Source organism: Protopterus annectens, chromosome 1.part0, assembly GCF_019279795.1.
Source record: "Protopterus annectens isolate FY-2018-M chromosome 1.part0, PAN1.0, whole genome shotgun sequence".
NCBI classification, from domain to species: Eukaryota; Metazoa; Chordata; order Ceratodontiformes; family Protopteridae; genus Protopterus; species Protopterus annectens.
In genome coordinates this window covers 1,855,045,526-1,855,061,832 of record NC_056725.1, presented here as the reverse complement: position 1 = coordinate 1,855,061,832, position 16,307 = coordinate 1,855,045,526, and the positions used below count along the sequence as shown (strand labels likewise).

At 37.1% G+C, this 16,307-nt stretch overlaps 1 protein-coding gene across 2 annotated transcripts in view; it reads left to right on the top strand.

Annotated features, from left to right (window-relative positions):
• Window positions 1-16,307, top strand: part of OSMR (oncostatin M receptor) — a 1,030,877-nt gene that overhangs the window by 793,923 nt on the left and 220,647 nt on the right. For both annotated transcript variants that reach the window (XM_044069885.1, XR_006364564.1), the window contains exon 14: window positions 16,057-16,233. In XM_044069885.1, the coding sequence (XP_043925820.1) occupies window positions 16,057-16,233 (177 nt within the window). The remainder of the gene's footprint in view (window positions 1-16,056; window positions 16,234-16,307) is intronic.

Below are 16,307 nucleotides of genomic sequence, written 5' to 3'. Positions count from 1 at the left end.
TTAGTTATATGGGTAGATTACCATACCTTACCCATCCTGGGAGGAGGAATGATTGTCATCCAGAAGCCACTGGAAAATAGTCCTAGAAAAGCCTGTTCTGAACCTGGAGAAAGAATCTGGTTTGTAATGTTTTGTAAAAGTATGTATGAAGGACCATGTAGCTGTGTCTAGAATACTTCTACATTCCATCCCTTTCCAGTATGCCATCAAATAAGACAAGGTTCTAGTGCTTCATACTTTGATTCTTCCTGGAACAGATTTGCTATAGTAGTAATAACAAAAAGTAATAGCAAGGGACAACCATCTGGAAATAGTATGCTTTGGTATGTCTTGCCATTTCTTTGTCCCATCATACGAAATCCATAGCTGTTCAGCTTTCCTAAAAAACTTAGTTCTGTAAAGATAATACTCGAGTTGCCTGGGTGTGCCCAGTGAGTGGAAAACATTCTCTGTGTTTTTTTTTTTTTAAAGTTCAGGAAAGAATACAGGAAGATTTATGGTTTGATTTAAGGTAAATTCTGAAGCTAGTAACGGCATGAATGAGAGATTAAGATTAATTCTAAAAGTTTCCCTATCTCCATGTCAGACTAAACAGAGTTCACCCACCATGAGAGCTTGCAGATGTCAGAGCAACAACTAAAACTGTCTTCCAAATCATGAACCATAAAACTACCTGCTGAGATGGTCCAAAAGAAAACAAATGTAACTTTCCAGCACAAAGTTAAGATCCTAATATGTTTCCATCTGTTTCCTAGGTGGTCTCAAATGTAACCCCCTTTCGAGAACAGCTTAACCAAACTCTAAGAAGGAGGATGATGATGCATGAGCAGACATGCTGACATGGCCAACAGATACCTCGCTAAAGGAGTAAGACAGTGCAGAGGGTGGCAACTGACAGAAATATGAAGAACTAGTGGTACAGACTCCCTGAATGGGCCCCGGTTATTAAAGTGGCACCAACTAAAAAAATATTTTGCATTAAGCAAAGTAATAGTTCTAGCAGCATGGTTACTTGCCACCTTTAATACCTTCTACATGTCTTCAGAAACAGGTGTCTAAAAGGTATCAAAATTGAATCATTCAGGCAGTCGGTTGTAGGGTGTGCCTTACTAGTGTATCAAACTCTCCCAGTCTTGTGTGAGTAGATCCATTTTATGAGGAAGCCTGTGGCAGTTGCAGTTGGCTAATTTCATAAGAAGGAAGAACCACTGTTTCCTGGGCCAAAAGGGAGTCACCACAATGATATTTGGAGGGTCCTTCTGAATCTTCAGAATGACTGTGGAAATCAGTGAAAAGGATGGCCAAATGTAAATGAACATTCCTTAGCAAGAAAATGAAAAAGCATCTGTTTTCCCAGCCTGCTTATAAGGAGTCCTGGAGTAAAAATTGTTTAATTGCCTGTTTTGAAGGGGGTGAACAGATCTCTTCAGGTGTTCCTCACAAGTGGATCAAATCCTGGAAAACTCCCCTTGTTCAATTTCCATTTATGCAGGTCTGTCCTGGTCCTGTTCATGTTGTCTGCCACTATGTTTTGCTCTGACAATATGTAGAAAGCTTGCAGGGTTAAACAATAATTCAGAGTGACCACCCAAGCTATGAAAGCCATCCTACCACAGCCCTTACCATCATCACTTGAGTTCTTTCTGAATCCCTGGGAATTAAAATAAAATAAAATAATATATAGTAAATTAAAATAAGCATCTGCCCTGTAACAATACTAAATATGGAAAGGGTAAACTGGACTCTGAGCCATGATACATATGAAAAAGAAGCTGAACATTTAATTTAAAGCAGGCATCATGCTAAGAAAAAGAAAAGAGAAAACTATGAAGAGGAAACAATTACCATAGCTGTATTTTTTCCATGAGGTTTTGTATAGGCCACTAACTGTGATCTCCCACAAAGCACACAAATCGACTCCCTGATACCCCAGTGTTACATCAGGATGATCCTTTCTTTCCCAGTTTCTTGCAGCATACAGGCACCCTGAATATAATTTTAAGAACCTTATCCATCCATGCACAGAATTAGATCAGTCTCCTTCCAGACAGAAGCAATATACAAATGTGCTATTACTGATACCTGAAGAAGCTGTATTTTCTGGGCTTTCCTTAATAATGGCCATTACAGGTAGGAGCCCAAGATCCACATGATAGCCTTCAAGTGAATTTTCTTCTGCAAGACAACTCTACCAAACCCACCAACTCCTGCCAATTGGGAAAATCTCCCAGACATCTCCAAAATATAAGGGTATCATCTCTCTATATATGACATCTACTACATGACCTTGATAGGTTGTAACCCTTGGCTGTCATCCTGGCTGAGGTCCAATACCCTCTAAAAATAGTCTGAGCTGATGGCACAAAGGCCTAGGTGACATGGCCAACATACATAAAACTTGCAGTTGTAGCCCTGTAACATATTTATTGTGACCCTGGGAGAGTAAACATGTATGCTGCTTGAACAAATTCATAGTCATGACCCTGTAATCCTTAATATGCAGCAGATAAAGGTGTGAGGTCTGCAATCCACATAAAAAGAGTCCATGAACAATCCACAAACACATAATCTACAAATATATAAAATACATACATATTTTAAGTTTATTTTGATTTGAAATTCATGACATTAATCTCGAGTCACGTTACCACTGATTTTTTATGTTACAGGACATAGGAGGTCTGTTGTTTATGGATTTAATAGATACTTGATGAAGAATTTTATAAGAAAGCTATTTGGTAGTATATATATTAAAGTTTATTCATTCTCCCTGTTGACTGGAGTTGGTTGTGTGGCATTAGTTAAACACAAGCCAACACCAAAACTCCTTATGATAGCTTACTCTAACAATACATCTACCTTACTGCAACCCTGCATAAAAGGTAAGTAATAGAAGGCATGCCTCAGTTGTAAATATCACCAAATCACTTTCCTTCGTAATGAAAACTAACAAAACTGACCAAAGGATTGCAAGCATGTACCCTTACTTGAGGAGCTCATCAGGGTGTATACACCTATATCATGGTATTTGGGCCACCAAAGTCTCTCTGAAGTCAATTAATCATATCCATAGTCACAGGGAAGTAAAGAATAGTCAGCCAACACTGGCGACTATTTTTTTTTTATTTTGTTTCTCTGCCTGTTATAATGACTTTCTGATAATTCTATGCATATGTAGTCTCACTTAACAGTACATTTAAATTGCACACTGTGATTAGATTTGTTTCATCTCCCTTAACTGTTGAATTCTTTGTTCTAAATTAATGCTGTTTACTTCCAAACCCTTTTATAACAACTTCTCCTTTATCTCAACAAACAGCACTACAATACCAAACCAAACCCAACATCTTCTGCCAGATGGGAAAATCTCCTAGACATGTTCTGTACTGCACGGTGAGACTGCATGTGCATACGATTATCAAAATGGCATTACAAGTGGCAGAACAACAAAGTAAAAAATAGTTATCAGTCTTGGATGGCTATTCTTTACTGCTCTACAACTATGCAAATAATTAATGGACTAGAGAGAGAGAGAGAGAGATACTTTGGTTGCCCAAATGGCAGAATAAAGGTATATACATACTGGTGAGCTACTTGAGTAAGGGTACCTACTGGCCAGGTCTCCCACCACCACCCCAGTACAGCTAAATCCACACCTCTCTATCATGAGCTACTAGGATTAATAATTGATGACAAGCTTAATTTTGATATGCATGCACAAGAAGCAACCAAAAAAACTCATCAAAAATTGAGTGTGCTGTATACAGCCAAATATTACTTCAGTGACTATACCTGAAAACATCGCCTCATCCTTCCTTCTTCCAGCTTTCTCATATGTAGCATCTGTTCTTACCAAGCTATTCTCTACCTGACTCAAAAAGCTTGAGCAAACACAATAAAATTGCCAAATTTGCTACCAACTCTTCCACCCAAACCTACCACTGTGAATCAATTAATCAACTTCACTGGCTTAAGTGTCCCAATTTCCTCAAATTTATTACTTTGAAACAAGCACATAAAATTACTAATTGCTCTGAAACATGCCCAGCCATTGACCCACACCTCTCCTGGTACTCTCTAGTTAGGCCCCTTAGAGCCTCAGGGAAATCATTGCTTACCATTTCACTGACTAATAATTCTTATGGCAAAGCTCTTGACCCAAGCAGTGTTGCTAAACTCTAGAATTCTCCACCATTACAAATACATGAAATTATTAACCACAGGCTATTTAAATCTCAATTAACATCATAATTCTATTCTGACTGGATATGCCATTGCTTGTGTTTCTCTGGGCAAGCTCTAACTTTCAGCTACCTGTCACCATTTCCCCAACTTTTCTTCCTGAGCCACTCAGCATTTAGATAGCTCTCCACTTATTACACGAGTGAGATTGCATTATAATATGTTTGCATACTTCCATACCTACTCATAATCTCTTATCCTATCTCCCATCTCTTACTTCATTTACAATGTTCCAACTTGTTTTTAATAACCTTTTGATCTTTTATAATTTTGATAAACATGTAAAGTGCAAGGCTGTGTAAGTGAACTCCTGTGACTGTTAATGTATCTAAAATATTTGGAAGTTTCCACATTGTGCAAATTATATATGTCCAAAATATTGATTGCTAATCTTTGTAAAACTATTGAAGTAGTTTCACCGTTGTGCATATTTATCTTAAACTGCTACTTTGTTTGATTTCCCAGTAAACAAATAGAAACAAACAAGCAAACAATGCCTTTATGAGACTTGCTGCCATGCAGATTAGATTCATGTCTTGTCCTTGGAAAGGGTATCTGTCTTTCTCCAGATTTTCAGTGTCTGTATGTTGAGAGGTATGTTTCATAGTCATGTTCACTTTTTTCATGTTTTTTGCACTTGTATTAATATTTTGTAGTGCTTCTGTCCCTGCATACCATACCACTCAACTTATTTACTTAAAAAATCTTCACAAAGCCAGATATAAAAGGAGGACAAGAAACTATAGTCAGGGACTTTTTACTATTATTCTAATTCACTTAAGATGTTAATTGAACAATAAGAGGTGTGAAATTCCAGTGACTGGGATTATTCACCAACTGCAATGCTCAGTGACTTACAAGAAAAAAAACATGATTGGTAGAGCAACATATGAAGCAAATTCAGGGATGCACATTCTGTGAAATTAGACATAGCTGAGAAGTATGCAGGCCACCTTCCAGTACAGCTAAATCCACACCTCTCAATCTCCAAGCATCAAAACTCATAGCACATACCTTTAAAAATCATAGCAGAATGTCAGAAAGAGGAGCACTTTCTTATTTTTCACAGCACAGGGTCTTCATATACTAGAACCAATATAGTTTACAGTAGTCAATCCTTGCATAAGCTTAGTTTATGAATTTAATAAAGTATACAGTCATAAAGAGGTCTGACTTAATAAGGAACCTCATAAATCTAAGAGGAGCAAGGCTAAATCTAAGGGTTAAACGTCATAGCCCTATGCCTAAGTCATAGCAGTTCAGAAGAATGGCTAAGCCCATTAACAGAATACAAATAAATAATTAAGGTCTGTACCACATATCATATGCTGTCTTGTGCCTTTGGTCCTCCAAGGGGAGTTTAAACAAGGTGTTCGCAAAAACAACCTTTATTGAATTAAAAGAACACAATTTTGTTTTAGTAATTTACTTTAAAATGGTTTCAAATGGCAGGGGGAGAAACTGACAAAACACTTTTTAACAGTTATATGTAATAGTAGCTAAAGTAGGTAGGTAAAACTATAGGTTGTATTAAAAGATTTTAAATGTCTAGGAAATCAGAAATGATGAAGTCGTTGTTTGTTAGGTACATTAGACCCAAACATGAGTATGGAATAACAATATGGAAACCTTATAAGAAAAGAAGCATGTGTAAAATGGAAAGACTACAATGAAATATACCTAGGCCATCCATGGATGTGAAAATTAAAGTTATTATGAAAGACTAAAATATCTGAACTTTACAGTATCCCATACTGATATTTAAGAGACTTTATTCAGGTATATAGGACATTTAGAGACATCTACCTCTGGGAATGTTTGGGGTTATCAAAAAGTAGCAGGGAATCATCAGACAACCTATGTAGAGGATTCTATAGGAATGAGAAATGTACTAATTAGTTCTCTGAGAGATCAGTTGATGCATGGAGCAGACTACTAAATTACATTAAAGCAAACACTAGTTTAGATATTTTTAAGAACAGCCTGGACACTAATTATGGGAACAACTGTTTTTGGTATATTGACATGATAGAAGGGCATTAATGCCTGTGCTTGAAATATTTGTGTGTGTGTGTGTGTGTGTGTGTGTGTGTGTGTGTGTGTGCGTGTGTGTGTGTGTGCGTGTGTGTGTGTGTGTGTGTGTGTCTATATATATATATATATATATATATATATATATATACATATATATATATATATATATATATATATATATATACATATATATATATATATATATATATATATATATATATATATATATATATACCACCTCATGGACTAAAATATGAAAAAAATAAAGATCCACAACAGAATTGCCATACAACACACCAATTAGCTAACCTTTTAGAATTTAAATTAAGTTCAAGAATGTTTGTCAGCCCTCATGATACCAGTCAACAACCCAAGGATGACAAACTGACAGATTCACAGCATCTCACTTCCCCGAAGCCATAATAGCATCTATGTGGTGATAGAATACATTTTAAGTGCAAGAATCTCTTATGTCTAAAGCAGTGTCATTTGTGCCTTAATAGTTTCTGATACTAATCAGCTTGCAGGCAAGAATCAAATTTCATACAGTAGAATGTCTGAACTAGAACTGAATCTGCAGCCCGTTGTGATACCATTCAAGAAGGAAAGTATAAGCAGCCTAGTGTCACAGTGCAGCCTTCTTCACTATAATCATTTTGGATTTTTGGCTCTTGAGCAGCAATTCTTTAATAAATTTGTAATGAGAACCTGTGAGAGAGTTCTGTATGCCCTCCCCTGCTTGTGAAACCTCCCACAATGCATAACATGGGTCTTTGCTGAAAAAGGGCCAGCTGACAATCATAGTTATCTGGTTACAAATAAATTAATAAATTAATAATGTATTCAGGATCTCTGCTTCACACCCAAAAGACTCCCTTAACTTATTACACCTCTGTGGCATGGAATGTCACACCTCTAGCAGCCACCACAAATTGCATTCCAGAGCGTTTTCAACTTAAAAAGCAAAAGGTAAACAAATGTAAACATTTTGTGGACAATAAAAGCTATCAAACCTGTACAAACAGAAATGTAATCAGTATTCTTTACAGTGATAATATTGCATTCATAGCCATTCCATAAATGCTATTATATATCATAATAAACACAAAGAATTATATTTTTGCTGCACTTTCACAAACTGTCATATCCTGAAAACTGTACAACCAAGACATACATTGTTAGAAACGTTTTGTTAACCAGACATAGGCTTTCACATGACAGCAAGAAATTCTTCCTTGAGTGCATGCTTATTGAGATATTTACAGAAATATGACAGTATATGCTTAACTGTACAATTAACAATATAAATAACACTGAGTAGCCTTCAAAATGTGCAAATTACAGTACAAATATCAAAGACAGTTTTCTTCAGCAACATCTTAGGTTACATCTGATGTCATATAACAGTTTGTATGTCACTTCTTTCTTGAAGTATTAAGAAAATATGGAAGTATTGATTATTGTCATAATTACAAACAACTAGCAATATCTCAAGTATAATGTAATATAAATAGACATTGTTTCTGTCTCCCACCATGGCATATGACACCATACTCTCAATTACATGTAGGTCTCTCAGTTATGAAAATATGAACAATTAAGTAACAAACAGTGATTAATTTCTGTACTGCATGACATCACAGATTAACAATCTCAGTGTAATTTTGTTTATAATTTATTGCACTTTCTAATGCTACTTATAATTAGCTGGTAAGTCACTTAGTTAAAAATGCTAGACCCAAAAAAGGTCTGGACATCCTAAACAGCTATGGGTGTGAACTGGAGGTTTACAAAATAAGGTGCTATAGGCTTGAATGAACTGTAAGTACAGATACAATGGGCTCTGCTGTCCTGTGTAATGCTGGGACACAATCAGCTTTTTTCTTTTTTTACATTGTTACAGTTCCTCTTAAAATTACCCATTTCACACCAAACTCCGTCCATCCCACCTGACAGTTAATTTCTCCATTTGTGTATCCTAGTGTACTAATCTTGCTTTGTGATGTTACAGAACTCATAGCTATATTGCTACAGGCAAATGAGGATGGAGGGCTTGTACCTATCAGTGACACCGATTATATTCTCTGTCATCACCTTCACTTGACTTAGTATTTCTTTGTTTCCTTCAGCAACATGCAAAATTGTTAGACCTACCAAACTTGTGACTGTTCACAGTAAACATATTTTAAGAGGGGGTGCATTGTTGCATAGCAACCACCCTTTGTGTTATACAATGACCAACTATACACACCACCACAGCCACTGTGTAATAAAACCACAAAAAGCCAGTGCCCAAACTGCTTTATTGTACTCTGACGTCTCGGCTACAAGCCACAATACTAGAGAAAATAGAAGACACTCATCATGGTATTGTTAATATAAAAAAATGCATTATTGTATAAAGTGTCCCTCTACCTTTTGAAATTCAATACTCTAGTCCCAAATGGACTGAATTTAGAATGTAACTGGAGTTTTTTCATTAATTAATTGATGTCAATATTGTTTATTAAATGTAATTGGTTTTAATTAGTATGTATATATAGGCAGGTACATTGTACAAGTGTTTTACGCCTTGAGGCAGTTTGCCGAGATGTCAGAGTACAATAAATCAGTTCGGACACTGACTTTTTGTGGTTTTATTACACCCTTTGTGTTATGTTTACTATATGAAGGCTCCTGGGTCCTCATCTCCATGTTGCTTTCTACAATTCAGATCCTTTCACTGCTCCCCACTTCTTTAGTGCATTTATAGTACAATTATCATTAATTAGCTCTCATTCCTGTGACATGACTATCTCAGCTGATGAACACATCACAATATGTTTCTCTGAATTCAGATATTGTACTCTGACCATTCTTTCTTTCAGCCAATAATCAGATGGTGCACACAAATTGTCTTTGATAGAAAATCACTTATTTCTCTAAATTCATATGTTTGATGTAGTTGTTTATTAAATTCAGTCACCCACCAGTAATCATCTCTCCAGTTTGATGCATGGTTGTAAACAATCCGTGTCGCTCATTTGTTATTTTTTTCTTTAAGTTATTCTGTTTCTCAAACACAACATTACTTCAAACTTAACAACATTCTAGCACTTCATCCCCAGTCCTGTGTCAGAATAAGAAGGCTTTTATTTTGTCTGCCTTATGATGCATATCCAAGATAAATACAGTTAATTGGCTACATTACCAGTCACTGACGTTTTAGGATCTTTACTTATGTTTTTTATTTGATTTTACATATTCCAACAATAATTCAACAATCTGAAACAAAAAAAAAAAAACTATATACAAAACTCCATAACAATAATTATATACACAAAATCACAAGTGCTTATCTAATACATCATTAGCTTTCTGCCAGGCTATGTATTGATGAGTTACATTTCTAGTTCTCATTTTTATAGTTGATAATTTTTACAAACATATTGGGCTAGACACATAAATTCACAAGTAAAAGAGTAGTTCTGCATTTCTAGTTTTTATTTATAACTTTCCTAGCAATAGCTAGGTCAGACCAAAGAAGAGGTATTTACGATACTGGAATAATGTCTGGGATTGGGGCATTGAACAAAATCAAGGAATCTGTAACAGTACAATTATCTGACCACAATGCTTGGCAAAAGCTTCTAAAATCAGTCCAGAAAGATGACACTATGTTGCATTCTATGATCAGTGACAGGGAAGGAAGTTAAACTAACTGCATGTAGTAATCGTATAATATGTAATTTAGTCTATTTAGCTGTATGTAAAGTATGTCAAGTATATTATGTAGAAAAACAAATCAGAAGTTTAAAGAGTGCATTTCCAGGCATCTATCTGAAATAAGGAGAGAAGTGTTAATTATAATTATAATTTATATAAACATATATATGTAAAAGTACAACAAACAAAGGAGTAAATCATATCTTTAAATGTTCTATTCTTAAGGTAGTAAATGGCACAATTCATGGAGGGAATGTTAAAGATAGGACAGAGGTAGAGGAGTTGAATTGGATTTTGCACTTTGTGGCTGACATTTTACCAGGTTTAAGTGGCCATGTCTCTTTAAAACCTGTACTGAGAGAGTTGTATAACCCCCTTACTTATTTATTTTGTTCATCAGGTATGTCAGCTGGTCTACTGACCCTTTTTCAGTCAAGACCTGGGAAACAGCAAGTAAAAACACAGTACAAGAGCATGCAAGTAGAAAGTGGTAGATAACACATTACAATAAATAACAAATCTCGTACAATAGTGTTAACACTGAAGATTGCGAAGAGGCATCAATTGCTGCTGACTCAATAAGTAGCAAAAAGACCAATTTACAAGGCCTAGATGTTTAAACAAAAGGTTAACAAGTCAGTACAGTATTACACATAATCAGGATAGATTTTATAGCCTATATTTTCCTCTTTTTTTTAACCAACAGGTTACTAGCATTTTTTAACAACCATTATTAAAGCACTTTTTCACTCCATACTTTATACTTCTCATAGCTTTACTACTCCTTCCAAATTCACACATCAGTCACAATATTCATTTGTCATTATCTATTCATTTATCATACCACACATTGCTAGGAAGGAAGTAAAAAAAAATTCTTTAATGCAGCAACTGTGGCTTCATAGCCATCACACTCACACACATAGTTAAATAATAAGTAGCAACAGAAATAGTTTGGTTTTACACACACACACACACACACACACACACACACACACACACACACACACACACACACACACACGCACATACACACACACGCCAGAAGTCTAAATCTCAAGATGCAGGCTCTCGAAGCACTCCTCAGTATGGAGAACATCGATGTCTGTGCAGTAACTGAAACCTGGTTCAAGGCTCCTGAGAGCACCCCAGCGCTACCAGGCTATACCTCGTATCATGCTTTTCGGCCCCAAAACTCGGGCCAAACCAAAAATGGAGGGGGAGTGTCCATTTTCATCAAGGACACTTACTGGCAACATATGAAGCATCAGAGACCATCCAGGTGCAACTAACCGTAGGCAAAACTGCTATACAACTTTTAGCATGTTACAGACCACCCTCCCAATCTCAAGAACCCCACTCAGCCTTCATGAAGACATTGGAGGATATGAATGTCTCACCAAACACCATCATATTGGGAGACTTCAACTACCCTAACATAGACTGGGTGCATTATTCTAGCCCAAACACCCTAGCCCAAAGGTTCCTGGAATTCATAAATTCAAATGCAATGGAACAGCTAGTCACCTCTCCCACAAGGGGAGATAATATACTAGACCTGATCATCACAAACATGGGGACAAAGTGCTCCACACCGGAAGTATACCCCTCACTAGTGAGATCTGACCACAAACTAATCACCCTGGATATACATATCCCACCTCCACCCCAACACAAAAGACTACAGTGAAAAACTTCTCAAAAGCCGACTTTACACTTCTTAAAACTGAGATGGTATCCTTTAAGCCCACTGGGCCAGTGGAAACCACATCCCACAATGCAGAATCCTTCACAAATGCTTTCTACGGACATCTCCAAGAATGCATGGATCATGCAATCCCAAATAAAACCAAGACCCTCTCCACCAAGGGCAGGCGTCCTGTCTGGTAGACCCCAGCCATAAACAAATTGTATAACAAAAGAAGGAAGCTACTGCACACAGAGCAAAATCCCATAAAGAGAAGGCATCTCTGATCAGCACTAGTAGAAAGCTACGTTCTCTCATAAAAACATCCAAGGCCAACTTTGAGAGAAAAATTGCTATGGACACTAAAGATAACCACAAGGCCTTCTTCAGCTATGTTAGAAACCTGGTGAAACCCTCAGATATGTTCAGAGTTAGTTCACAATGACAAAAATACACTGAACCCACAGATATTGCCAACATTCTGGCAGACAGGTTCAGTGCAAATTTCTCCCCTCCCTCACCCCCAAAAGAAGAAATACTTATCCCAGCTGAATGTAACCTCCCTGTCATCTCAGATGTCCAGGTGAGAACCGCCCTCAGCAAAGCTAAAAACACAGCATCAATGGGACCTGACGGTATCCCGGGTTGCGTGCTACATGAACTCCAAGAGGAGCTAAACCCCCACGTAAAAATGCTATTTAACCTTAGCCTTACTACAGGATATATACCTGAACACTGGCGTACAGCAACAGTAGTCCCACTCCACAAAGGAGGCACCTCTACAGACCCTGGTAACTACCGCCCCATAAGCTTAACCAGCCTGGTCTGCAAAGCTATGGAAAGAATCATTATGGAACTCATAAACAGAGACATTGGGGACTTACAGACACTTGATCCCACCCAGTTCGGCTTTGTAAAGGGCAGATCCTGCCTTTTGAACCTGGTTGACTTTTGAAACAGTCACTAGAGCCATTGACAAGGGCAAAGCAGTCCATACAGCCTACCTGGACTTGGCTAAAGCTTTCGACACAATACCCCACTCTGGCATCATAGACAAGATGCAATATTTTGAACTCAAACTGGAATAGTCATTGTTGTTCTAGGAACTATACATTTCCCAAACACTAACAACAGGTTGGGCTATAATACCAAATTCTGATAGAGGAGGAGGATATATATAACCATATAACCAGTCTTATTTTTATTTTTTTTTTATGTATTTCTGTATTACCATTGATAAGGCTGTAGAAGCGAAACCTGTCTGGTATAGTATATTTTTCAATATTACTTTTTGATTTATAATTGTTGTCACACTACTTTTTTTTACCATCTCTTTTGCTGGTCGTTTGTGGTTGCATCATAGACAAGCTCAACAGCTTAAATGTAAATCCATATGTCACAAGATGGGTGGCAAACTGGCTAAAGGATAGAACCCATAAAGTCAAAATCGCTGGAGCCATGTCAGACTCAAAGCCAGTCACAAGTGGTGTCCCACAGGGCTCTGTCCTGGGACCCCTCTTGTTCGACATTTATTTCTCAGATGTGAAAGCAAACATGGGAGGGTTGTGGCTGACAAAGTTCGCAGATGACTGCAAACTAGGCGCCATAGTCGATACACCAGCTGACACATACATCCTACAGAAAGGCCTCACTGAAACGGACAACTGGTGCCGGAGTCATGGCCTTAAACTAAATGCCAAAAAATGTATAGTCATCCCCTTTGGGAAAAACAAAGTACCCACAAATTATCACATAGACAGTAACCCACTGAGTACAGAAAAAGTAATCAGAGATCTGGAGACCCAAGTCGATAGTGACCTCTCATTTGACACCCACGTTGCCAAAGTGGTTAGAAAGACTTTCTACCTTGCCCACCTTATCATGAAGGGATTCACATCCAGATCAAAGGAGGTCATTGTACCCCTATACACCTCCCTTATCAGGCCCATGATTGAGTACAATGCCCCATTTGGTATGTACCTCACCCGGCACTTGCAACAGCTAGAGAGACCCCAAAAGTACCTCACCAAGAGGATCAAGGGTCTCCAACATATGTCATATGCTGCCAGACTAAAGAAACTCCAGCTCTATTCAGTAGCATACCGCCTGCTCAGAGGTGATCTGTGCCTGATGTACAAGGCCATGTCCAATCAGGAATTGATGGACATGCTCCACCTCAAAAAATCCAAATCCATCAGAACCACGAGAGCTAAAGATTTAAACCTCAGCACAAATATGAATAGGACATGCTGGAGGGACAGATTCATAACTCTGGAACAGAATCCCAGTTCATGTTAGGCAGAGCCCCTCACTGACTCTTTTCAAGAGAAATCTTGACGAGTGGATGGGAGATCATAGGTTTACCCCAGGAGTCATCTCTGTGTCACTACTAGACAGAGGCACAGTAAACTAATTATATTATGTAAGGGGGTCTTCACTGTGTCACTACTAGACAGAGGCACAGTATTCTAAATCTATACTGTACACTTTTGTACCATTACATGGGGTGGCGAAAGCCACATCACTATGGCTAGACTTATAAATGCCCCAGGGCAGATAGCCTAGTACCAAACTATGAAACTATGAAACAAAAGACATGGCAAGTACACTCATATTGTTATTTGAGAAAAGCAAACCAAACACATTCTCACATTTAAAACACTCAGACATTTTGGCTTGGATAATGAAGATGATAGTGGATTATTAATTCTTTAGTTGTTCTTGTCATACTGCTATTTCAATTTAATTATTTATTGATTGGTATATTGTTTAAATTGATGCTTTTGCTAAATATAAGTAGATGCATGCTTTTTATATTTGTCCTGAGTCCTTTGAAGGGGGCAGTAGTACTGACCATTTGATTGCGTATAAAATCAAGCCTACTTTTGCCGTCCATTCCCTTGGATTGGATTGTTTTTGATTTTGTGGTGGTTTATATATATATATATATATATATATATATATATATATATATATATATATATATATTATTACACATCCCTCTGTTTCCTGCATACATATTACATAACCCATTTTATTCTGCATTATTCATGTCCATCTGCCCTTCTCATTGACACAGGTATGGTCTGTAATAACCTAACACCTTCTCTGTGTTAGAGTTGTTCACTCTTTACTTGTCTCATACTACTGTTGTTAGTCCTTATATAAAACATGGAGTGTATTTGCAGTCACATTCTCAATTATAGTAACACAAAATATCTACAGTCTTAAAATTGGAAGAGATCCTTTGACTATATTGTTTAAGAATATAATAAAGGCAGCTGTCCACATACCACTGAAGATATGCTGAGCTATGAAAGTTACAGCTTGTTGTAGCAATGGCCCAAGTCTATAAACATGGTTAAATCATCCATGAGCCAGCTGAGGAAAGTGGGAGGGATGAAGCCAGGTAATTTGCCCCTCTTTCCCTGGTAAGGGAATAATCCAGAAAATAGCAACATATACCCATAAACAATTGATGGACTTTTATATGTTAGGAAATTGAATATGTAAGAGGCAACATAATATGCAAAATGACTGACTAATGTCCAGTTTTCTATCTATGATTTATAGGACTGTGTCTAATTTTCCATCCTGTTACACCATACCTCTTAAAGAACACAATTTCAAAAATGAATAAATTCTGTTTCAGTAGGTGAAATAACAACGGGGCCAGTAATGCATATCTTTTTTAGCTGACAACCAAAATGACTAATCCTGAAACCTGAAGATGTTCATCTTTCCATGGTTTCTAGTGAAGTTCCAATATAGAGGCAAACTGTGTCCCTTACCAAGATCCAACAGAAAGACAGGTCAAACTGTAGTGCTGTTGCTTTCAGACAAGAGATGTATGTGTACACCCCAGACAGAGATGTGTCCTCTGAATCAATCCATTCATTTGCTTAACAAAAAATATGTTTTATAGTTTAATGAATATATCTAGACTTTAATGACATAAATATTGTTGTAATTTTGTTTCTAAACCAGTTTTTGTTAGCATTTAGCACTACTTTTCAGAACAGTAGCTTGCTGATTGACTACAAAGGAAATAATTGCAGTTATGGCAGCAGAGCCATCACTGTTGTCCTTCTCACTATATAATGCTGAGGTCTCAGATCTGCTGAGATTTCCTTGCATAAATAAATTGTTCTGTATATGTACATTCACATTTAGATCTTCAGGTTTGTTGTATCCACATTTAATGTTTGCAGATGTTTAGTATTATGACTAGTAGGTATTTGGTAATGTGATGTTTGATGCAGAAAGGATTATAGAATGCATAAAAAGTCTCAAAATCAAGCCAGTTTTATTACTGAACTTTGTCTAGTTTTTGTCTGCTACAAGTCCTGGTAATTATTGCCTGTTGTATTTTTGTGACTGATTTAAAGCTCCAGAAATGTCACCTTCAATCCATATAACTGAAACAAAACCACACATAATAGTAATGAACTGGACGTACCCAGCAAATGATGAGATGCAGCCTGGATTTATTAAAGGGTACTATGTCTATGTAAGAAGGCGACATGCTACATGCATCCAGTACTCTGAACGCAACTCTTTCTCAGGTAAGTGTAGCTGAAATTCAGAAAGTACAGATTCCATCAAGTGTTGAGTTTATAAAATAATGCACATGGGCATA